Here is a 24,645-nt window from a genome sequence, read left to right on the forward strand (position 1 = left end):
GTGTTGTTGTTGCTGTTTACGACCACTCACCGGGCAGACGGACGAGTGTCTGGGATGCCATGCTGTCAATATGAGTTTTCACTGGTGGAGTCCTTCCAATCTGACGAAGAGCCTGCAAACGAGTCACTCTTTATTAATCATGTTCCCATAGAACCACATCACACAAAACATCCTAACAAAACAAAAAACAAACAATTCCTCCCCCAAAAAACAGATCGCGTACCTGAACAAAGAGCTTGGTGCACTTGATATCGATGATGAGCGGGACAGAGTAGTCGATAGCCATACGCCTGGTCCTGTAGCCTTTGGTGACAAAGGAGGAGAGCCTTCGACCTCCGCTGTTCCTCATGGAGAGGTTAATGACAAGGTCGAAGTGGTTCTCCTCCAGGTAGTTCATGATGCTGCGCTGCTTCTCTTTGGTGGCACATTCATCGCTATCGTACTCCTCAAACGGCCAATCGATTGCAGTCACCTGTACAAGGAGACAAAACAAACTTAAAGACAATATCTTAAAGAGTCTTAAAGTTTCTATCCTGATTTCATCCTGTCATAGATTAATACTTAAAATAGAGTGTTATTAAAGTACTTAAGTGAACGCCACAACTATGAGCAATGACATTTCGAAATAAATTTCTGCTGTTTTTCAAAAGCTCTAGCAAAATAAAACATTTTTTACAGTTACATTGTATCCATGTATAAGTGCTGCTCATCTGGAATCTTTGGTTTAATGTGCAATTCAAGAGGAATGATAAAGATGTAAAGGGTTACCAGGATTAAAGCATTTAAAAACAAATACACATAAACACGACCATATTCATGAGTCACTCACAGATGTGCCACTACAAAATAAGTCGATTTTGATTTAAATAAAGTTTGTTACTCCAAAAAACGAAGCCTGTGTTAAAAGAATTACCTTGACTCCATGCTCTGTGTAGAAGTCAGCCGTGCCCATGCTGGCATACAGGTCATATCCCAAAGACTCCAGGGCCTGCACGGTGGGCAGCAGCTCACTCTTGTTCTGCAAACACAAGTCAATGCAAATAGTTTGGATAAACCATAAAATCATAACATCAGTGCTGAAAGCTGGAAAAATCTATTTCGTTTACTATGCTTCACACAACCGGAACACTCTCCAGATGCTCCTTAAAATCAGATCACTTTTAAACTTCTTAAATCTATTGTGGTAGACAGACAGTTTCAGTTTCAGCTCATCTTATCTGACATCGATGGCCTTTTCATACAGTTCCATTTGCTGTTTTTTTAACCCAGCATTCATATCTTTAGACTTCCCTGAACCACGGTCACCCCTTAATCTAGTTTTTATATTTTCTATATTCAGGCAAACAGATCATAATATTTCAACGCCGCAGAAAAAAATGTGGTTCGATGATTTTTATTCCATTTGTGTTGCTGAGATGGTTTTGATCGAGTTTAACTACATCTGGTCTCATGGTGATAATATTTACAGTTATCAGCTGTTGGTGGAATCATCAACAGCTGCTGCAAAAACAAATAATCAAGGTTTGTTGCTTTTCTCGTTAAAAAAGTAGCAGATGCATAAAATCTGTTGTTTATTCCCATGTGACTGATCAGCCACAAAAACATCTGCCAAACATAACCCACAGTTGTGACTAGACTTTAATGTGCCACTAAAATGCATCATTCGTACTTCCAGCTGCATCACTTGTGAGCTGAACTCACTGTTCACATCTGGATCCCTATCTGTTGTGTTTTTGTCAGTCGAAACCTTTAAGTACCTTATAGCTGCCGATGGAGAGCAGGATGTTCTTCTTGGGGATCTTGAAGCCTGTGGAGAGCATGGCTTTGAGGTAAGCCTCGTACTGGTTCTCCCCAAAACAAGCTACTTCTCCAGTGCTGGTCATCTCCACCCCGAGCACCACATCAGCTCCGGCCAGCCGAGAGAAAGAAAACTGAGGGACCTGGAGGACATTTGGTTGAAAGCAATCCGTGATGCTCAGTCAGATGAGAAGACAAAAGTGATTTAACATGAAGGGAAATATTTATGATTGCTTTCACACTACTTACCTTGACTCCCACAATCCCTTTCCCTTTCATCAGGCCCACTGGCTCCACGTCCTCCCCGATAATGTACTGGGTAGCCAGAGCCACCAAGTCCACTCCCAGTGTCTTGGACACAAAGGGGAACGAGCGAGAAACTCGGACGTTGCACTCGATCACTTTGAGCTGGTCATCCTGAGAGAAAAAACACAGCGGTCATTCAGCCGCCACTGTGTCAATCTGCTTCACCACTGGCAGGATGGACCAATCGTGACGCAGCTTTCTGACGGCCAGCTCTGTGCTGTTAGAGGGAAACGTGGATTTAGTGATAGAGGACAAACCTTAGTTTGGATTCTTTAAAAGCACTTTATCTAAAATAACATTTCATGCTGATAATACCCTAATCACAGAGAAAGTTACCATTAAGTTAAAATAAGACAGTGATTATTTCCTTTCCTACCCACCTCTGTACAGCCAGTGCTATCTGCTTGTCTGAGAAGCCCAGCTGCTTGGCCTTAAGCATCACCTCTGGAGGCATGGAGCTCTCATCCTGGACGGAAGGAAATTAATCCAGCATCTTAATCCATTTCGAACAGCTCTTAGTTTTTTCATGTTACGTCTTATCGGCCTTACCTGATTGTAGGTCTCCAGCAGCAGCTCGTGGTCGGCGATGTTCTTCATCTTGTGCAGGAACCAGCGGTCGATTTTGGTCATACAGCTTTTCCACAGTGTAGCCAGCTTTGAATGCTGCCGCCAGCACAAAGATACGCTTATCTGTAGGAGTCTGCAACTCCTGGTAAGCAGAGGGAGCACAACATACTAACTGTGAAGTAAAGTGCTGCTAGTTATTTGCCAGCCATGAGCATCAGCTCAGACATTTGGGCTTATTTTCTCAAAATAAATAAATAAATAAAAATAAATCAGCCACACACATAGTAGCAGAACATGATTAACAGCATGCAATGAAACATTCTTCAAAAAACCCAGAAGCAGGAAGCATTACAGTAGTAGATAGCTCAGGGGAGATCTGGCACCATCTACTGGTCCCGTTAAGACAGAACAATACAGTTTTGACCTTTTAAAATGTCCTTATCACAATCATTTATAGGGTCACCATCCTAATAGAGGTGTAGTAAAACAGATCAACATGCTTTAATGTGCTGCACCATCACTCATCCTTAAAAGCCGATGGCATTGCATAGCAAAAGCACCAATGTTGTGTTCTGACCAAATATGAATCATCATATCATTGCATGGTTGGCTGAAAATGGTTAAAAATCTTTCAACCTGAGATAAAGTATTTGCTGACACTGCAGTGAACAGGTCGTGCAGCAGCAAGGCATTTTTTAACCAGTACAACCATTTAACCTGGACTTCAGCTATGGGAGGTTACCTTTTCAGAGACAGGCTTGATGGTGTGGTCAAAGCCAACACAGTTCTCATCCACCATCCTCAGAGCTTTCTGGAAGGCTTCCTCAAAGCTACGACCAATAGCCATCACCTCCGCTGTTGAAGAAAAGGTTCTAGCACTGAGCACAATATCCATAATAAGCACCTGACTTACTGGCTTCTCTGCCCGCACTGGTAAAGGTTAACTTTATAATCAAACTGTGAAATAAAGCAGTAGAGTAAAACTTTAATGCCCTCATGGAGAAATCTGCTGTGATAGCAGTGCAGAAAAAATAAATAAATAAGAATAAAAAAAGAAAGAAAAAAAACATAGTAGGTGCAAAAAATGACCATCTGAATTTATTGTTAGCTTTACTGAGACCAAACTAAGTATTTTTAAAATGTTCTGGAATACTAACAGTACTAAATCTACTACCTATTTACAATTTGTTACAACATATTTTTGTTCCAAGCTCGCTTTTGCCTCTTACCAACACTCTTCATGGAGCTGCCTATCTTGGTGGAAACTAGAGATGGACCGATCCGATATTACGTATCGGTATCGGTCCGATACTGACCTAAATTACTGGATCGGATATCGGAGAAAAATAAAAAATGTAATCCGATCCATTAAATATCACGAAAGCACCTCACAAAACTTGCAACACGCCGTAACTCGCCTCAGAACGTCGGAGCAGTATGCATCACGTGATAGAGCGGCTGTGGCATGCGGGACCTGTCGTTGGTCTGGATAGCATGTGGAGCTTCGCTAGCAACCTGGCATTTCATCTCCGACAAAGTTATCCCCGAGAGAAGTAAAGCAAGTGTGTAAGTCCATCTCTGAATGTTTGTAAAGCATTCCCAGTTAAGCTTAACTAGCGACTGCCTCTCGCTCTCCGGCTGCTACTTCAATCTGAAACTGCTAATGATCAGCTGATCGGCTTTTCTGTTGTGAGTCCGTCTCTCTTGTTTGTTTTTGGTCCACTTTGCGCCAGAAAGAGCAAACCAGCGGCTGAACAACAGCAGCACGTTTAAGCTTGATAAGCTGTTGTTAGAATTTATTTAATATTACTTTCTACACCAGGATCTTTTTCTACGTAGCTGACGGCTGGTAACTGTGCAGGGGCGGATCTAGCAAAGTTTAGCCAGGGGGGCCGATAGGGCATTAACTGGGAAAAGGGGGCACAAAGACATACTTTTCTTTCTTATTCTCATTTAAAATGTCTAGCTTTTAATAAATAATTATCTGACACCCAAAGTTTTAATTTGATGTAAAATGAATAGAAGTCAATTACTGTATATAGTGACTATTAAGTCTAATATATATACCCTAGTAAGCTATAGTACATTTTCCTTTGGGAAGGTACCATCTGTGCAGTCTGCAATTTTGTTGAAGAAAGATGTTGAATCTATTTAATATTTCTTGAAAAATAATTGATTTCTGTGCATTTTTTTTCACACTGCATCAAATTAAGGTTGATTACGTTGATTAAGCATCATGAGGTGGAGCGTGAGGGGTGGTTCCCTATTTTTTATTTATTTATTTTTGTTGTTGCTGGGAGTTGGAACCCTATTAGTTAGGTTGCTTAATATTTACGCTAAGTACTCTTTAAAATACCAGAATAGGGAGGATGGTGTAGGTCTAAGTTTATTAGATTGATCAGTATTGCTGAACTATGAAATATTTTTTTTGTATACAGGTATAACAGAATAGCTTTAGTGTAGTTGTTGTTTTAAACTTGAGTATGAACTTGCAGACTTGCAAAATGCAGCAAGATATTTTAAAAAACAGTTTTGTTGATTAAAAAACACTATATCGGATTCATATCGGTATCGGCAGATATCCAAATTTATGATATCGGTATCGGTATCGGACATAAAAAAGTGGTATCGTGCCATCTCTAGTGGAAACCCTGAGGAACTTGCTGAGATCCCAGCGAGGCACCTTCACCACACAGTAATCCAAACTCGGCTCAAAGTTTGCCGTCGTCGAGTTTGTCACTGAGTTTCTGGACAAAAATACAGACGCAGTGCAAATATTTTTCATGGGTGAATCACTTAATTTAAAGGCGCTTTACAGTTAAGACATTTATGCCAAAAAAAAAAAAAAACTACAATGCTTATGCTGCAACTGCTCAAAGCAGTTTTGTCAAAACAATAACTTCAAATTAACCAAACTGCCAGCTGTGCAGGTGATGAATATCATCTTGTCACCAACATTTCCAAATTTCTTTGCTGATGAAAAATTGTGAAAACGTTTATACTAAAAAAAAATGATTGAATTTCAATGATCAGATGTCTTCAAGTGTAATGATTGACTAGCTACATGTTTCCTGGGTCGGTGTGACACTGTGGGGGTGACTATTCAGGGTAAGCACAACAGGTCCACATGCAGTGAAGGCAGCGAGTCTGTGCTGCCTTACTTTACAGGCATCTATGCATCACAATTGTTTTTTGGTCGTTTAATATAGAAAAATTGATTTTAAGCTTGAATACTTTAAACCCCACTTTTAAAAAATGTTCAGTTTAGCAGAATACTGGAACGTCTTTGTTGGATGCCATCATTCTTTAAAAGCAGCGATGCCCCTGTTAGATCATTATCCGCCGTTCTTAAGCTGAGAGACGTACTTGAGCTGTGGCAGCGGGATCCCCAGACCAAGTTTAGCTGCTACGTAGGCCAAAGGATAACCAGTCGCTTTACTGGCCAGAGCAGAGCTCCGTGACAGGCGGGCATTCACCTCAATGATGTAGTACTGCAACACATTATACATAGAAGATACAATTCAATCACACACATTACGGGAATTAGACCAGGAGCAGGAATACCAGCTCCCCATGCACACAAGACCTGTTTAAAGGCCTGTTCTGATACATAAAGCCTATTCATACAAATCTATTCCTGGTTTGTATGAAATGAACTTGGTCACATTGATACCTAAAACAATTTTCTTTTAAAACTTATTGAACTAGAATTTACATAGCAAAGACTTTTTACAACCTTGTTTTGGAGCCAAAACAGTAAATGTAAGCCGTTGACATACCTGGCTGTTACATTATCTGCAGATCCAGCCGCACACTTTGTACATCCTATAGCCATATAAACTGTATATACTTAAAGTCATGTTACCACCCATGCTTATTTCAATATACCTACACTTTCTGTACTATTCATTACAGCATGTCACTGGCTTTAAAATAAGGAAATGAAAAACAGATCCACTTTATAGGTGAACACAGTCCTATTTGTGCTTTTCATCACCCAGGTCTTCACATATATGCTTACCTGTTCAGATTCGGGGTTAAGAGCGTACTGGATGTTACACTCTCCCACGATGCCGAGATGTCTGATGACTTTAATGGCCGTGTTTCTCAGCATGTTGTACTCGCGGTCATTAAGCGTCTGACTGGGAGCCACTACAATGGATTCCCCAGTGTGGATACCCAGTGGGTCGATGTTCTCCATATTACACACCTAAACAAAAGGAAACAACAGCCACTTTAAATCGCCCTCAGTTTTTTTTTTAGTGAGTATAAGCTGTTTGTTCTCTGGTCTCCTTTTACTCACAGTCACACAGTTGTCATAGGCGTCCCGGACCACCTCATACTCAATCTCCTTCCAGCCTTTCAGGGATTTGTCCACCAGCACCTGAGAGGTGTGAGCGAATGCTGCCGTTACCAGAGAGGTCAGCTCCTCTCTGTTGTTGGCAAAACCGGAGCAGAGGCCTCCGAGAGCGAACGCTGAACGAACCAAGACGGGGTAGCCAAGACGCTCAGCAGCCGCCACCGCCTACAGCAGAGTTAATCAGATAAATTTAGACTTCACTGGGGCAAAAAACAATCCAGAAGCTATTAATTTATAAGCGAACACGTCTCCTCACCTGTTCCACCGACAGAGCTGCTTCACTGGGAGCTACATGCTCATTGATCTCTTCCATTTTCTCCACAAAGATTTTCCTGTCTTCGGTCATCTCAATGGAGGAAACAGGAGTTCCCAGAACCTGCACTTTATATTTCTCCAGAACGCCCAGCTTGGTCATCTCTACACCGCAGTTCAGAGCAGTCTGACCTCCAAAAGTCAGCAGGACGCCGTCCGGGCGCTCATTTTTTATCACCTGTAACAACAAGATGTAATGACACGAAGCACTCACAACACATGAAAATGAGACAAACAGCTCTGTGGATTTCACACTGGGAATTTCATCCCGTCCAAGACATTTGGAAGTCTGCAACTGAACTAAAAGCAGCTTAAGTCATCTTTTACTTTTTTTATTAGCCTCTTCGTTTCCACTCTATACTGCCGTATGATGGATGCAGGTAGAAAGCTGAGCGGGGATTTTTATATCTTTGAGCCAGCACATTTTTACAGAAACGTATTATGAACACTGAAATTTAAAAATAAAAATAATAACAAACTACATTAAATAAACCTGGGCAAAGAAGGTAAAAATCTGAGGGAATATTTGTCCTCAAACTTGTTTCTTTTCATTATCATTATTAATCTGCACTCTTATTTTTCCTCTCTTACTAATTAATTACTGGCTGTTGTCACTATATTGCATCTATATAAAAACCAGAGTGGAGCAACGAGCTCTCTTTAGTCCACCAGCACCAACCTTTATCTTACATGATGACTTCCAATGGAGCCACGGATTTAAGGGCTGTAACACAAAGCTCATGTTTTGCCTTTGCTTTGCTAGTGCTGCATTCAAGTGTTCAACCAAACAAAGTGATGGACCACGTAAAAGTGTATCTTATCCACAGTAAAGAAATAAAAATAAAGGTTGTCCTAGAACCCACTGCCCCAAATCCTACAATACAGACACAAAAGAAGACTGAACTACCTTCAACAGTCACCAAAGCTACAAACACACCTGTGCAGAACTGCTCTGTGTTCTGTGGTGGGCTGTGATTATGTGAGACCCCTCAGTCTTTTAGACAAACACAATCTGGGGTCAATACTGACTGATCCGAAAAAACAAACAAACAAAAAACAGTTGACCTACAAATTTCACTGTGTCCACAGTTTCTCTTCTTTCATCAGTCACAGAGTTGCAACAGAGTGAATCCATACCTGAGTGATGTACTCTGCTGTAATCGGCAGAAAGTAGACTTTGTCAGCCAGATCTTTGGAGGTCTGGGCCCTATTTCAGGAAGCCGGTTTAGTGCAAACTCTGAGTAAGTATACCCTGATTTAACGAAAACTCTGGCTTTTCGGTTTCACAAAGCGAGTTTAGATTAATCCTGAGTGAGTCACTATGACGACACACTCTGTGAAGCTAACCCCCACCTGTTTTTCGGGCCTCCGCTTTTTTTCTGTTGGCTATAACAGGTCACATTTGAGCATACAGAGTAAGCAAATATGTACTTGTAATGTGCTCAGATAATTTCAATAAGTGCTTACAGAAAGAAAATTAATGTAGCCTCTAACTGCAATTGATTTACATGGGACAAACAGACCAAGCACTATGGCTCATAATACAATTACACCTTACCTGTTTGGACTATATTTTTATATTTCATTTTTACTTGCTGCCAGGAACGTTTGGGGCCTGTTGGGTCACATCAATGTTTAAATTAACACTCACGCATTGACTCTGTCGGCTATGTTTTGCCATGCATGCTCCCTTTCTTTTACAGCTGAGGCTGTAATACTTTTTTCCCGCAAAATTTGCATGTTATCGGCATATGCTGCCATCAGAATTTCGGCCTCAAGCGCTGTAAGATACATTGACCGCGCCTTCTTTCCCTCCGTCTCCATGGTGACTCGCTTAATCTGTGCTCCACTAATCAGGGCTTTACGTATTCTCGTGCGCGCGCTTAACTTGGGGTTAAAGCAACTCCGCATTGATTGAACTAATTGTTATCAGCCTTTCTGAAACCGAATATTCCGAGTTGGACAGTTCGGGGTTACTCAACCCTGAGTATCGTTTTTCACTCTGAGTTTTCTAAACCGGTTTCCTGAAATAGGGCCCAGGTCTCTGTGGCTTTTAAACCCCAAAACACGCTGCGCCAAAAATTGGTCCACCCCAAGGATCGGGTCCCCCGACACAAACAGAGTAAAATAGTGTACGCTGTTAAGTGCCAGGAGGATTGCCAGGATTTATACATCGGGGAAACCAAACAACCTCTGGCGGAGCGGACGGCACAACACAGAAGAGCTACCTCGTCTCGCCAGGACTCTGCGGTCTATTTACACCTACAGGCCAGTGGACACTCTTTCAATGATGAGGATGTACACATCCTGGACAGAGAGGAACGCTGGTTTGAGCGCGGAGTCAAGGAGGCCATTTACGTGAAAAGGGAAAGACCATCTCTGAATCGAGGAGGGGGCCTAAGGGTACATCTTTCGCCATCTTACAATGCTGTGATTTCAGCCATTCCCCAACTCTCTGTGAATGGTACTCATGGCCATTGATCTGTGGTCTTTGATCAATGGGTTTTGGTCAGTGGTTGTTGATCAACGGTCATGAGAATTTTCGTAATTATGATTAAGGAACTGACCTCCCAGCCCATTGTTCCTTCAGGGGGCTGGTTTCAGTCATTATACAAATGTACTGTTTATAAGATTTGGAGAACCCTGCAGTCAGCTGAGACTGAAGAAGTCACTTGGATGAGTGACGAAACGTTTCTCCCACAAAACGCTACGTCCAGATGAACAGAATCAACTTTGGAGATAGAAAAATATAGTTTTTCATGTAAACTTGATTATTGTCTGTAGTAGGGCTGCCACAAACGATTATTTTCATAGTCGACTAGTCATCAATTATTTTTGCGATTAGTCGACTAATCAGATCATCATCCATTGGACGTAAAACGTACAGCTTATTGCACCAGCATTCATCTGCTCTTATATAACTATAATTAGTTTACTGCTTGAAGTGTTTAAAGTATGTGCTAACTAAAAATAAAGACAAGATGATAGATTAGACTTTTAATAAATTTGAAAATTTTCTCAGTGGTTTAATAAATTAAGTCGTCTGCTCTTTGCTCCCTAAAATTTAACAGGACATTGGAGTAAATTCTCGACCATCTCAAACTTCTGTTTAATCAGTTTTCTGTTTGACGTTTATTCAGATATGTAAAATCTATAACTTTAATCTCAGCCAAACCGAATTACTCCGGATCAAATAAAACACTGAAAAAAGCCAAACAATAACATTTTTTAGGTTATCTAAGTGACTTATATATCATGTTTAACCTGAGTAGCAAAAGACCGCGGGGGTTTGAAAACGATGTGCCGGGTGTTCGCTGTTCTACACGGATCTAGTGAACCTTACCCCAGCTAGCTATCAAGCTGGTGGGTAACAGATGTCTCTGAAAACGTCGGCGCACTTTTGAAAATATGTGGTGTCTTGATAAACTGAGCAGATATTTGAGGTTTACACAGTTACATTCTCGCCTGAAAATATGTTAAACGTTTATTTTGTGACCCAGAAAGAATAATAAGAGTAATATTAAAACTAACTAGCTGCCGCCATTGTTGGAAACTGAGCTGGGCAGCGCTATGAATTCTGGGACAGAGCTACTTCTTCTTCTTCGGGGTTTAACGGCAGCTGGCATCCTTGTACATGCAGTGCTGCCATCTTCTGTTTCAGTCCGTTATTACACTCTTAAATTCTACTACTTATTCCTGCGTCTTTTGTGATCTTACAAAGCTTCAAACGACGCGTCGACTATTAAATCAGTCGTCGACGATTCTGATAGTCGACGTAATCGTGACTAGTCGACTAATCGTGGCAGCCCTACTAGAAAGCGAAAATTTCAGAAGAAATTTTAAGTGTGCCTATGCTGCCGCTAATCAGTATAGTTTGCCATTCAAACGGCTACAGAGAGCAAAACTCAGCAGAGCAGCCATTCTCTACCATGAACTATGGTAAAAACAAACACCGCTCGCGCCTCACAGATGACAGCTTGCAGTTTTGTGTAAAGATGATGTGACTTCTTACAGCCCCGATTTGTAGACGCTGTGCGCAGAGGTTCATAAGCAGACCCGACAATTTCCTCGTGACGTCCTGCCACTTGCAAATGTGCCAGAAGAAGCAATGGAGTCAGCAGAGTCCACGTAACATCTTTAAAGTGCAGTGCTGCCATGTGTTAACATCTGAGACTCCAACATGAAGGACTGAAATAAATCTTTAGAGCATTAAACTGCTGGTGAACTGGACATTTTTTGTAGGTATCTCAAAAACTTTCAGTAGCAGAGTCTGCACTGTAGATACTGGGTTTTATTAAGAGAATGCAATTGCAACAATAACAAATTGAAAAGATTTTTTCATTCCCTGTAATGTATGGCTGCTGAGTAGCCACACCAGACATGCACACAGGGTGACTAGATCACAATAAGCCGCATGTCGGACTTTTCAACTCTTGCTAGGTAAACACAATAAGAATAAAGGGAAGTTTTCACTCCCCCTTGTTATTTCAGCTGCGGTTCTGTCTGGTAACAGTCTATAGGTTTGAGTAAGGATGTATCCATAGGTCTTTTTGGAGCACTAGCTGACAATTTATGAATCTTTAGCCAAATATCACACAAATATACTGTGTCGCTTCACACCATTTTTTCTCTTATGTGAAACTGAAAAATAACTCTATCCAGTGTTTAGAAAGGTGGATGTCCTGCAGAGCCTGTAAAATGTGGGACATTGGTTCAAGATGTGGGAGAGGGGGGAAAGCATAAAAATGCTGTGCAGTCCCCCTTATAGAGGGACATCTGATCCCCCAACCTGCACATCATGAAGTATGAAGTAACACCAGTAACACAACACCTTATGGAGGTAAACCAATGTGTAGACAGTGATGTGCAAAGCTGTTCATAGGAACATCCTCCATCCATGGTGGTGTAATCTTTATTCTGATGCTGAATTGATTGATTTATGAATTTACTGTAAACATTTCTTACATTTTTCTTATTGCAAGCAGACAAACCTGTCCCGGGATTGTTCCTGCTCCTCCCCTTCATTTTATAAACACTCTAAATCAAACTCATTCCATTATATATTTTTTTTATTTTAGGACGATGTTTTCATACAATCCTCTACATCTGCATCAAACCAGGCTTGTCATATACAACCTGCTTTTAGTCGTATATATTATATCTTTGAGCAATTGCTCAGCAACAGAGTTGGACGTGCGTGCAGTCTGTGCTCAGACAGGTGACTGCTTGCACCTGTCTGTGGTAACACTGTCATGCACCATCATTAACAGTCTTGCACTATACATGCAGTGCGTATATCATATATTGTGGCTCTATAAAAATCTATTTAGATCACAAACCTGTGTTTTGTTTGTTTGTTTGTTTCTTTCTTTCTTACTACTATTGTACATCAGTAAAGTGCAGGAGCCCATTTTTCCAACTAGATAAAAGTCTTATACAACCCAAGAAAACAGCTTAACCATAAATCACACTTTGTAATATCTGTGTTTGGCACTGTCATGTATTTTTAGACTCATATGTTTAATAACAAATATTTTGGCTTGTGTAGTAAGGAAAGTACAGGGGATATAATGTAGTGTCCACAAAGAATTGTGCCAATGACCTAGCATGCATAAAAACAGGACCATCACTAATCCACAATACTTTGACTCTGTTCATGTTACAGCATTGTGTATTAAAACGTGGGTAAAAACTGATGGTTACAAATGTTTATTTGTGTGTTTGTAGTTTCCTGGGGAGATAAACTGGATTGCATTTTTGTTGGGAACTGTTATTTCAACATAACGGAGTCCAGTACAGCACGTCCCCAACAACTGGAACCTCAGTAATAATAGAGCCAACACACGAAACAATAAAATGCAGAAAAATCTGAAAAAAAACGTCCTATTAACGTTGAATATGAGCTAAATATGATATTGTAGTCCATTCGTAAGAGTGTTTTGAAGTGCTTATTTTACTATTTGAACTCTGTGAGGCAAACATACAGAATGCTGTATGCTATCTGTGAGGCTCATATGCAATTTCTTAAATCCAAATCAAATCAAAACAAAGCTTTTATGCAATGAAAAGGTTCATTAAAAAATGTAAATATACATTTCAAAACAATTCTATGGGGCAACTGTTGCCAAGTCATGATGATGTCATAGGCTCCATTCCCCAAATTCCACAGTTAGGTTTGATTTTGTGATCTGAACACTTCAAGACAAACTTCAGACAAAAAACTAAGAAAAACAGTCACAAAACTCAAGATGAGTGAAGAAGGCCAGCCGCCATACAAGTCGAGCTCAGTGTATAATGAACTCCGTTCGGAGGGACAATTTTGTGATGCAATCATCAAAGTGGAGGATGTTGAATTTCCGGTCCACAGGGTCATCCTGTGTAACTGTACGCCGTACTTCAGGTGAGTTGCTTACCTGATAATGTGAAGGACAGTTGACTGGTTTATACCTGTGAAAAATGTAATTCATGTACTTAGTCTGTGAAACAGTGCCAACAAAAAGGAACGGGTTGAATCATAAAACTTTTGTTTTAACTTCCTGTTTGCCATTTGTTTGAAAGTTGTGTTTTGATCGTGTCCTGTGGATTTTTGAAATTTGGCCATCAATTTCTGGAGCAAAGACTACTCAAATTGTTGGAACTTTTGGTACAACCCTGTCTGGATTACGACTTTGATACAGGATATTGGACTGGACTAACGGAGTTAACGAGGTAATTGCAGGCTAGCCAACACGTTACCAGGCTAACGGCTGACTGAGGAATCAGCTGAGCTGCTACCAGGGTAACCAGATAAAATGGGGCCGAAGAGGACACCGACAGCTGAGGAAGTCGAGGACATTAAAAAGTCCCTTGACTTCATAATGGAGGAAATTTCTACTATCAGGTTGCAGCAGAAAAATATCATTGAAATTGTGGAGGAGGTAAAGCTCCGCATCCAAAATGCCGAAAAAGATAAAAAGATTGCATACCTGGAAAGTAAGGTCGCTGACCTGGAACAATACTCCAGGATAAACGACGTCATCATCACTGGGTCCATATTAAACCCCGGTCATACACTCAGGCGGTGACCGCTGACAGCAATGAGGAACCTGGAGAGCTTGACATTAGCTCCACGGAACAACAGGTGGCTGCTTTCCTGCGGTCCAAAGGGATTGCCCTGGACTGTAACTCTGTCGAAGCATGCCACCCTCTTCCCAGGAGGAACGGCAACATACCGGCTATTATATTAAGGTTTGTAAATCGAAAGCACAAGATTACGCTGCTGAAACAAGGAAGAAAATTAAAAGGATCTAATGTCTTTATCAATGAACATCTAACCAAACACAACGCTGAAATAGCCAAAAAAGCGCGACACCTTAAGAAGCTGGGAAAAATCCAAGGCACTTGGACGACGAACTGCAAAATATTCATTAAACTAAACGGATCACCAGAGGAAGCCAAAGTTCTGACCATTAAAAATATGGCGGATCTCGAAAAATATCAGTGAGCAACACGATCTGGACGGCAAACAAGGTAACAGACAACCACACACTCACTTATGACACACACTGGAAGGAAGAACTCAGATACATCTGGAAGAATCAGCTGCATCAGTCAGACAGTTGCAGAATATGATCAATTGGAACTGAAAACATTTAACTATATGGATCACAATACACATGACTTGGAATATGAAATAGATCCAGACAACAACTTTTTCTCATCTAACAATAACAATTGCTGCTACTATACAAATAAAGACTACAATCAGAGGATTAAAACTGAGAATAAATTATCAATTATCCACTTTAACTGTAGAAGTCTCTATGCTAATTTTAGTCATATCAAAGAATATCTTAACCAGTTTTCACATCCATTTAGTGTCATTGCCTTATCAGAAACTTGGATCAATATGGAAAAAGGAACAGACTTTGAACTGGAGGGTTATGAATTCACATTTATAACTAGGCGAAACAAAGGAGGAGGAGGAGTGGCCTTGTATGTGGACAAATCCTTGAAATTTAATGTGGTGGAAAAGATGACGATGGTGATTGATAATGTACTAGAATGTATTACAGTTGAAATTTGTAAAGAAAAAAGTAAAAATGTAATCATTAGCTGTATATACAGAGCTCCAGGTAGTAGTATTGAGACATTTAAAGACTGGATAGAAGAAACATTTATTGAAATAGCTCGCAAAAAAGTTTTCATTTGTGGAGACTTCAATATTGATTTGCTAAACCCAAATAAACATAAAACCACTGAGGAATTTATAAACACAATGCACTGTATGAACCTATTCCCTAAAATTACTAGACCTACCAGGATTACATCACATTGTGCAACTCTCATAGACAACATTTTTGCAAATGACATTGAAAATAAGACTGTAAGTGGACTCCTGATTAACGACATAAGTGACCATCTTCCAATTTTTACAATCTATGATAGGAATTACAAGATCAATAAAATGGACAGTAAAAAAGAGTACAGATGAGTAAGAACAGAAGAAAGAATGAATGCATTTAAAAAAGATTTATTGAAGGAAAACTGGGGTGAAGTATATCAGGAACAGGACGTTAATAGTGCTTATAATAAATTCCTTAGAATATTTACATTACTGTACAATACCAACTGTCCAATAAAGCAATATAGTAGGAAACAGAAATATATGGACTGTCCATGGATAACAAAAGGTCTGCAAAATGCATGTATAAAGAAAAATGCTCTATACAGAGAGTTCTTAAGAACGAGAACTAAAGATGCTGAAATCAGATACAAAAGATATAAAAATAGGTTAACTAATATACTTAGATTTAGTAAAAAGGAATACTATAAGAAGCAATTAGATATAAATAGAAATAATAATAAAAGATTATGGGAAATCCTGAACAGTGTTATAAAATGTGGGACTGGACAAAAGAACTATCCCAAGTATTTCATTTGTAATGACCATGAAGAATACAATATGGATGTTGTGGCAAATAGTCTCAATGAATTCTTTGTAACTGCTGGACCAAATTTAGCAAGAACAATCACTCATCCTGGGAAAGCACAGGAAAAACCCGATACACTGATTGACAGAAATCCATATTCTATGTTTCTCACAGCCGTTGATGAAAATGAAGTTCTTGAAATTGTCAAAAAATGTAAAAATCACAAATCTTTGGATTGTAATGATATTGATATGATAGTGGTTAAAAGAGTCATTGAGGCTATTATAAAACCATTTACATACATCTGTAATTTATCATTTCAAACTGGTCGATTTCCAGACAGAATGAAAATAGCAAAAGTTATACCTCTATACAAATCTGGAAACAAACACCATTTCACAAACTACAGGCCTGTCTCTTTACTACCTCAATTCTCAAAAGTTCTTGAAAAACTGTTTAAAAACAGACTGGAAAAATTTATAGATAAACATAAACTACTCACTGAGAGTCAGTACGGATTCAGATCAAGCAGATCAACATCATCGGCACTATTAGATTCAATAGAATACATCACAAATTCCATAGACAAAAAGCAATATGTGGCTGGGTTATTCATAGACTTGACAAAGGCATTTGACACTATAGATCATGATATATTAATAAGAAAACTGGAACGTTATGGTGTCAGAGGGGTAGTTTTAGATTGGGTCCGGAGTTATTTAAGTGACAGAAAGCAGTTTGTGAAAATAAATGGTATGGACATTGCTTGTGGTGTACCCCAAGGGTCAGTTTTGGGTCCAAAATTCTTCAACTTGTACATTAACGACATCTGTAAAGTGTCCAAAGTATTAAAAATGGTTCTCTTTGCTGACGATACAAACATTTTTTGCTCTGGTGATGATCTGCAGAATTTATTGGAGGATATGACTAATGAAATAAGTAAAGTGAAGTTCTGGCTTGATAAAAACAAATTATCATTAAATTTGAATAAATCTAAACTGATGTTATTTGGAAATAGTAGTTTAAATACAAATGCAAAGATTCAAATAAATGGTGTTGATATTGAAAGAGTCAGTGAAAATAAATTTCTGGGGGTAATAATAGATGAAAAACTTAACTGGAGAGCTCACGTAAGATATATTCATTCCAAAGTATCACGAAGCATTGCAGTACTAAACAAGGCAAAACAGGTATTCGACAGAACATCACTTCATATTCTCTACTGTTCACTGGTTTCACCATACTTAAGCTATTGTGCAGAGGTCTGGGGCAATAACTATAAAACCACATTACATTCCCTTTTTACTCTTCAAAAAAAAGCAATTCGAATCATCCACAATGCAGGTTATAGGGAACATACAAACTCACTATTTTTGCAGTCTGAAATATTGAAAATTGACGATATAGTGAAATTCCAAACAGCACAAATTCTATTCAAAGCAAAAAATAATGAACTGCCAGGTAATATTCAGAGTATGTTTTTTTTTGAAAGAAGGAAGTTATAATTTAAGGGGTTTTTGTAACTTCAAAACAATGAAGGTACGTACTACAAGAAAAGGCTTTTGTGTTTCTGTTCATGGAGTGAAACTATGGAACAAACTGAATATGGAATTAAAGCAATGTCCAAACATAAAACTGTTCAAAAAGAGTTATAAAAATATGATCTTCTCGATCTATAAAGAAAAGGAAAATATTTAAATTAAGTGAATGTCTCTATTTAAAAACAAACAAACAAACAAAAAATTCATGATGTGATATTATAGTATATCAGAAATCTGTTCACTATTTTTATTACAAATTATATCAGTAAGGAAGCTGACTAAATATTCACTGATAATTTATGGCAAAGGGGTGGGATTAAATAAGTGTATACTTCTTCCCACTCCCTTTCAACATGTAAATTAATCAGAATGTTTTTTTTGTATGTAATTTGTATAGTATTTTTTTTCTCTCTTATTTCTTTTCTAAATGTACTTGTATATTGTTCACATGTTGAAATAAATTACCAAATAGAAAGACTTTGTCACGGTCAACTGACAGATACACCCAAAACATAATGCAAACATTTGCAGATTTCATCATTACCTTCACAGAGCTCCAGATTCCACTTCAGTAAATGTGCCATTTAAAAAGCACTGTGAATCACTTGGTGATTGTGTGAAGTCTAATTGAAGTGTTTTATTAAGTTACATTAATATCTTCCCCACTGTTATTGAGACAGTAAGACACACCAGACTTCCTGATACTAAAAAGGTTGAACTGTGTTATACAGTTATACGCTGAGCAAAAGTTTTGAGTTGCCTCTCATTTTTTTATATTTTGCTTTGAAACAGATGATTTTTTAAAAGTCCACTTGAGCAATAGTTCTCAACGTGTTTTTTTGAAGACTTATAAAGGTTTCGTTTGGACATTTTTCACCCTTTTTAGTCCAGTGCTTGTACCCGAGGAATGGTTTTGTTTTTGTTCATTTGTTTATTTGTTTGTTAAGCCATTTAACGCTGATATATGAATCATTCAAGCATAAAAAGGACACTAAAACTCAAAGGATGAACCATTATTGTTTCTACACATAACGCATACTTAGGGTGAAGAATCAATTTTAAAGACAAATGGTAAATGGTCTGCATTTGTATAGCGCTTTACTCAGTCCCTAAGGACCCCAAAGCGCTTTACACTACATTCAGTCATTCACCTATTCACACACACATTCACACACTGGCAATGGCAAGCTACGTTGTAGCCACAGCTGCCCTGGGGCACACTGACAGAGGCAAAACAAGGAGTAGCACGTATTAAAAAAAAGTAATGTTCTACAGCAAATGAACAGTATCTGAAAGTCATGTCCTTAAGAAAAAAGAAAGAATGCAGCAAATTCATGACACAAGACCATTTAATCCATCTACTTATCATGAAACCTCATCAGAAATGGTTTCATGGTTCATGTAAAACCTGTTAAAACCAATAAATAAATGTTAAGAAAAAAAAAGAAAAGAAATGGTTGTGGAAGGGAAACAGAGACTGTAATTAAGCAACATGCACTGGAACTTCCATAAGGAAAGGAAACAGACTGAGGTATGCCAAATTACGCAATAACTAGACTAAATATCAGGGTAAACTGGCCCTATGGAGTTGATTTCAATATTTGTCATAGAGGTACAACAGTGAGTGTTTAGAGTTAACTTTAAAGCACGGTGGAGGCTCTGTCATGGTGTGGGACTGCATTGTGTTTGGCAATAGCTTCATAAACATGCTGCCAATGTAATAAAGACATTGAAAACCCAACAATCAAGCGCACTAAACATGTACAAACTCTGTTTTGGAGTTATATACTCTATGGCAATATGGACTAGACATTACAAGACTATCACAGTAATCACATAGTAACACATGTAATTAGGAAATCATTTCCATTCCTGTCAACAGATTTTATATATTTATCTTACTTGTGCATGACATAGTTTATTATCTTGTTGCCTCCACACCGTTTAATATTCTCTACTCTGTCTCCATCTCTACCCTCAGGGCTCTTTTCATCCGCTGGAGCAACCCAGACAAACAGGTCTTCAACATACCTGGCTTGTCTCCTGAGATGATGGAACTCATCATTAACTTTGCATACACCGGCTCAGTTTCCATAACGGAGGAAAATGTAGTGGAACTTCTCATGGCAGCTGATCAACTCAATGCAATGGACATTGTGAAACTCTGCTCTGACTTCCTCTGGGAGCAACTGTGCCCAGAGAACTGCGTTGGCATTTGGCAGTTCACAAAAGTATGCTTATCACCCGAACTACGCGCCAAGGCCTACCACTACATCATCAGTAACTTTGAGCAGGTTGTTCTTGAGGAGGAGTTCCTGCAGCTAACTGTGGAGGAACTTGCTGACATCCTTGATAGAGACGACCTCAATGTGCAGTTGGAGACCACTGTGTATGAAGCGCTTACAAAGTGGATTAGCCATGTACCTGCAGAACGGAAACAACACCTCACCGCTCTGTTGCCCAAGGTCTATAAACTTTCATTACTACATTTAGTTTGGACTTAAATCTTCAGCATTTAAGTCATAGATTGAGTCGTTCCATCTGGGTGTAAGGATGCTTTAATATCTCAAGATGTTGCTCTTTTCAGCTGTAGCCAAACCACATTTAAGAAATTCTCTTCAAGAGCATTAAAACCGTATCAGATCTCTACACACATGCTATAGAATAAATTATATTTATTAAGTATAGTTGCTAGGGCTATGACTAAAAACTGTCCCTGCTGACGAAAAGGCTAATGGTGTCTGACTTTGGTCGCTCTCTTGCTATCAATAAGAAAATTAAACAACATTAGGAGCATTATCCTAAAGAAGCTTGAGTTTACTAAAACTGATGTAGTTGAAATTCAGTGTTTTTTCTATTCTCCAAGTCATATTCTCTTCTGTCATCTCTCTGTAGGTCCGACTGGGATTGATGACGTCAGACTACCTAAAGGACAATGTGCTGTCTAGTGAGCTGGTGGGGGCCAATTCTGAGTGCCTGTCCATGATAAGTAATGCCATCTTAGACATACATGGTCTAGGAAGCAGACCCTTCATGTCTGGCTTGTGTCACCCTCTTGTTCGTCCCCGCCTGCCTCATTCCATCCTGCTGGCCATTGGGGGGTGGAGTGGTGGTAATCCAACTAACGGCATCGAGGCCTACGATTGCAGGGCTAACCGCTGGGTCAACGTAACGAACAACCTCGAGTTTCCTCGTGCTTATCATGGAGCCGCCTTCCTCAACGGGTACGTCTACTTCATTGGTGGCTTCGACAGGGTGGAGCATTTCACCAGCGTCTGTAGGTTTGACCTGACCACTCGCTCCTGTAAGGTGGGGCCCATGCACTCCTGCCGCTGCTATGTGAGTGTGACTGTGTTGAATGGGTTCATCTATGCCCTGGGAGGCTTCGACGGGCATGTACAACTCAGCAGTGCAGAGTGCTATCAACCTGAAATCAACCAGTGGAGTCTTATTGCACCGATGCACGAACAGAGGAGCGACGCCAGCTGCACAACACTTAACAACCGGGTGGGTGAAGTAAAAGAGTAGCAGAGAAATAGAGTAGGGTCTCAGGCACACAGGCCTAGAGACCTGTCAGCAACCTTTGGTAACAACCAGTTGCTAGGGAAAAATGTGTACTCCTCAGCTGGTTAGGCAGTGATTGTATGAAAGACTCTACAGATTTCTACAGCAAATAGTTTGTGAGTATTTGCAGACAAGTCAGAGTACTCCATGCAAACCTCAACAGTCTGCTTACGACCAAAGGAAACACAAGGAGGCTTGTGGTGCAACACCTTCCTGGTTACAATTTCACGGTAGTGACAGCCATCAACCTCCAGCAACCACTTGCCAACCAGTCAGGGAATACACATTTTTACAGTGAAGCGAGGCGCAAGATAGGTCACAAACTGGTTTCTGTGTTCATGTTTTCAAATTTAAAAGTATAGTTTAAAAAGTTGAAAAATATACTAATATATATCTATTTTGTTTCTAACTGATCACAAGTGCATCTTTGCATTTATGTACAGTACTTTATTTGAGTTGACTTGTCAACTAAAATATAACAGATATTAAAAAAATTGTAAAACACATCATTATTTTATTATATTAAGATCCCAGATTACAATTATTTATCTGCATTCCTGAACAGAAAAATTAGCCTTATTGATTGAATGTTATGTTTGATTCATTTCTGGCTTTCTGACTGAAAGAAGTCCCACATACTCAGGTAAAAGTTGGGTGCATAAACATGTTTTTATGACAGGTAATTGTAAAACACACACATTTGTTATTACACATTTGTTTTGTTCAGTTGGACACTTGGGTACTGAGTATCGGTCTTACTTCACAAATGATGTGGAAACATTTCACTTACAGGTAACATTGTTTCCAACTGAAATCTAAGAAATGTAAAGATATTTAATGTCCCTTTTTTGTTTTCAGATTTACATTTGTGGTGGATTCAATGGCAACGAGTTTCTGCAGACAGCTGAATATTACAACCCAGAGAGCAACCAGTGGACGATGATCAGTCCCATGAACAGCCGCCGCAGCGGGATAGGTGTCATTGCATATGCGGATCATGTCTTTGCAGTAAGACCACAAAGTAGTGCTGACACTCACGTAACATACAAATCAAATCTGTAATGTTCTTTGATCAGCAAGGCTTAACACAGATTTGGCTGACACAGAATTTTGCTAACTTTGTTTTGTATTTATCAATGATCAGATTCCTATCCTGACCACAGGTTCAGAGAAGGCATTCTTACTCATTCTATGTATTAATTTAACCGATTAATGATGTTTCTGCCTCATTTTTCTTTTCATGTTCCCCATTACCAAAATGTTGTGTCTTTAATGATTTCACTCATGATTTCACATTTCACTCAGTACAACAGAAATACTTGTTCAAAACCAACATTGTCATCCTCATCGTTCCATAGAGGACATATGTTAGAGACAATTTCAAACTCATCCTGCAACACCTTTAGAAAAATGAGGGAATAAGCCAAGTGATTAGAACTCATCCTCTGGGGACGGTAGGCATTTTAGCTGTAAATTTTATCTTGCTATTTGCCTTAAAACCACTTATTTAGTTGTTTTGCAGCTGCACCCTTTGGTAAAAAGCAAAGATTTTAGTCTCACCTTCTGAGACACACTTCTTTCTTTATTTAGCTAGCTACCGTTTAGTATTTATTTTCTATTCAGACTAAGTCTCTATTCAAATAAAGGAAAAGTTATTATCAGCAGAATGCAGTGACCTTACCCTGGTGCTGACCTTAGGGTCTTTGATCAGGCTTTTAGGCCCCAAGGCCTGTCAGGGCTACTTTAATCTGTTATAGGAAGAAAGGACTGGAACTCAATGTTCCTTTTTGGACTAAAGGCAAAAGAGCTGTGAAGACATTTATACTGAAAACACAAATACTTTTTGTCGAGGGCTATTTATCTTTGTTGATAATAGCGTGGTGTGATAGACAACAGTGCTTTAATAGCTGTAGTTGAGGCTTGAGTGAAAAAAGGTCTCATACAGACTTCCTCAACAGCTGGCTTCTACTTTATTTTACTTTCTCCTTTTAATTCAGAAGTCATTTTCACACACCACTGCACCCTGATCTTTTCTAGACATTCCCAACAAATGTGGGCCTGTGAGGATGCAAATACTGGGACATTAATGGGCCTTTTTTAAACAACTTTTATGTGTAAACTCCATATAACAGCATGAGAATATGTCAGGTAGCTGTTCGCTTTATCCAGGTAAAACCCTAAACCAATCAGAGTATTTCAAGTAGTCAGATCACACCTAAGGTAAACAATCTCCTTGTATCTGCTACATATTAAGGGAAACTTTGGACAGTATTGCAACTTAATTCTTCAGTCATTTTCTGGAGTATCTGTGCAAAAACAGCTAAAGACATATAGCAGGTACATTTTCTTACAGGGGTACGGTGAAGCTGGTTACACTTACATTCAATCATTTGACCCACGTATTTACTTTTAGGTTGGTGGCTTCGATGGAAACAATCGTCTGCGCACCGCTGAGGCTTACAACCCACATTCCAATACGTGGAACCTCGTGTCCTCTATGCTGACCCCCCGCAGCAACTTTGGCATTGAGGTAATTGACGATCGCCTCTTTGTCGTCGGGGGTTTCCTCGACTTCTTCAACACTTCGAAAGTTGAGTACTACGACGCTTTAACCAATGAGTGGTATGAGGCGTGCAAAATGGAGGTTTTCCGCAGCGCCTTGAGTTGCTGTGTGGTGTCCGGACTTTGCAACATGACTGAGTACATCTTTCCTCGTGACGTCCTGCCACTTGCAAATGTGCCAGAAGAAGCAATGGAGTCAGCAGACTCCACGTAACATCTTTAAAGTGCAGTGCTGCCATGTGTTAACATCTGAGACTCCAACATGAAGGACTGAAATAAATCTTTAGAGCATTAAACTGCTGGTGAACTGGACATTTTTTGTAGGTATCTCAAAAACTTTCAGTAGGAGAGTCTGCACTGTAGATACTGGGTTTTATTAAGAGAATGCAATTGCAACAATAACAAATTGAAAAGATTTTTTCATTCCCTGTAATGTATGGCTGCTGAGTAGCCACACCAGACATGCACACAGGGTGACTAGATCACAATAAGCCGCATGTCGGACTTTTCAACTCTTGCTAGGTAAACACAATAAGAATAAAGGGAAGTTTTCACTCCCCCTTGTTATTTCAGCTGCGGTTCTGTCTGGTAACAGTCTATAGGTTTGAGTAAGGATGTATCCATAGGTCTTTTTGGAGCACTAGCTGACAATTTATGAATCTTTAGCCAAATATCACACAAATATACTGTGTCGCTTCACACCATTTTTTCTCTTATGTGAAAC

The 24,645-nt window shown here is 39.4% G+C and overlaps 2 protein-coding genes and 1 pseudogene across 3 annotated transcripts; 1 reads left to right on the top strand and 2 right to left on the bottom strand.

The window, feature by feature from the left end:
- On the bottom strand, positions 1–7,658 carry LOC113009488 (CAD protein-like; the record flags this gene model as incomplete). Its single annotated transcript, XM_026147798.1, has 14 exons — positions 1–112; positions 224–472; positions 914–1,018; positions 1,758–1,940; positions 2,047–2,214; positions 2,269–2,320; positions 2,484–2,569; positions 2,653–2,766; positions 3,413–3,525; positions 5,293–5,417; positions 6,037–6,161; positions 6,692–6,880; positions 6,974–7,195; positions 7,287–7,658. Coding segments are annotated over 14 exons (2,199 nt in total), but the record flags the coding sequence as incomplete, so codon positions are not given.
- LOC113009335 (CAD protein-like) lies at positions 2,207–3,654 on the bottom strand (annotated as a pseudogene).
- LOC113009334 (kelch-like protein 10) lies at positions 4,214–24,645 on the top strand. 2 transcript variants are annotated; one of them, XM_026147567.1, is made up of 5 exons: positions 4,214–4,236; positions 19,777–20,260; positions 20,691–21,302; positions 22,218–22,367; positions 23,773–24,645. In XM_026147567.1, the coding sequence occupies exons 2-5, from the start codon at positions 19,844–19,846 to the stop codon at positions 24,133–24,135; spliced, it is 1,542 nt and encodes a 513-aa protein (XP_026003352.1). In that variant the 5' UTR covers positions 4,214–4,236; positions 19,777–19,843; the 3' UTR covers positions 24,136–24,645. The 2 variants fall into 2 exon arrangements, with proteins under 2 accessions (XP_026003352.1, XP_026003351.1); XM_026147566.1 differs by lacking the exon at positions 4,214–4,236 and adding an exon at positions 13,246–13,742.

Source organism: Astatotilapia calliptera, chromosome 17, assembly GCF_900246225.1.
Source record: "Astatotilapia calliptera chromosome 17, fAstCal1.2, whole genome shotgun sequence".
In the NCBI taxonomy this organism is placed as follows: domain Eukaryota; kingdom Metazoa; phylum Chordata; class Actinopteri; order Cichliformes; family Cichlidae; genus Astatotilapia; species Astatotilapia calliptera.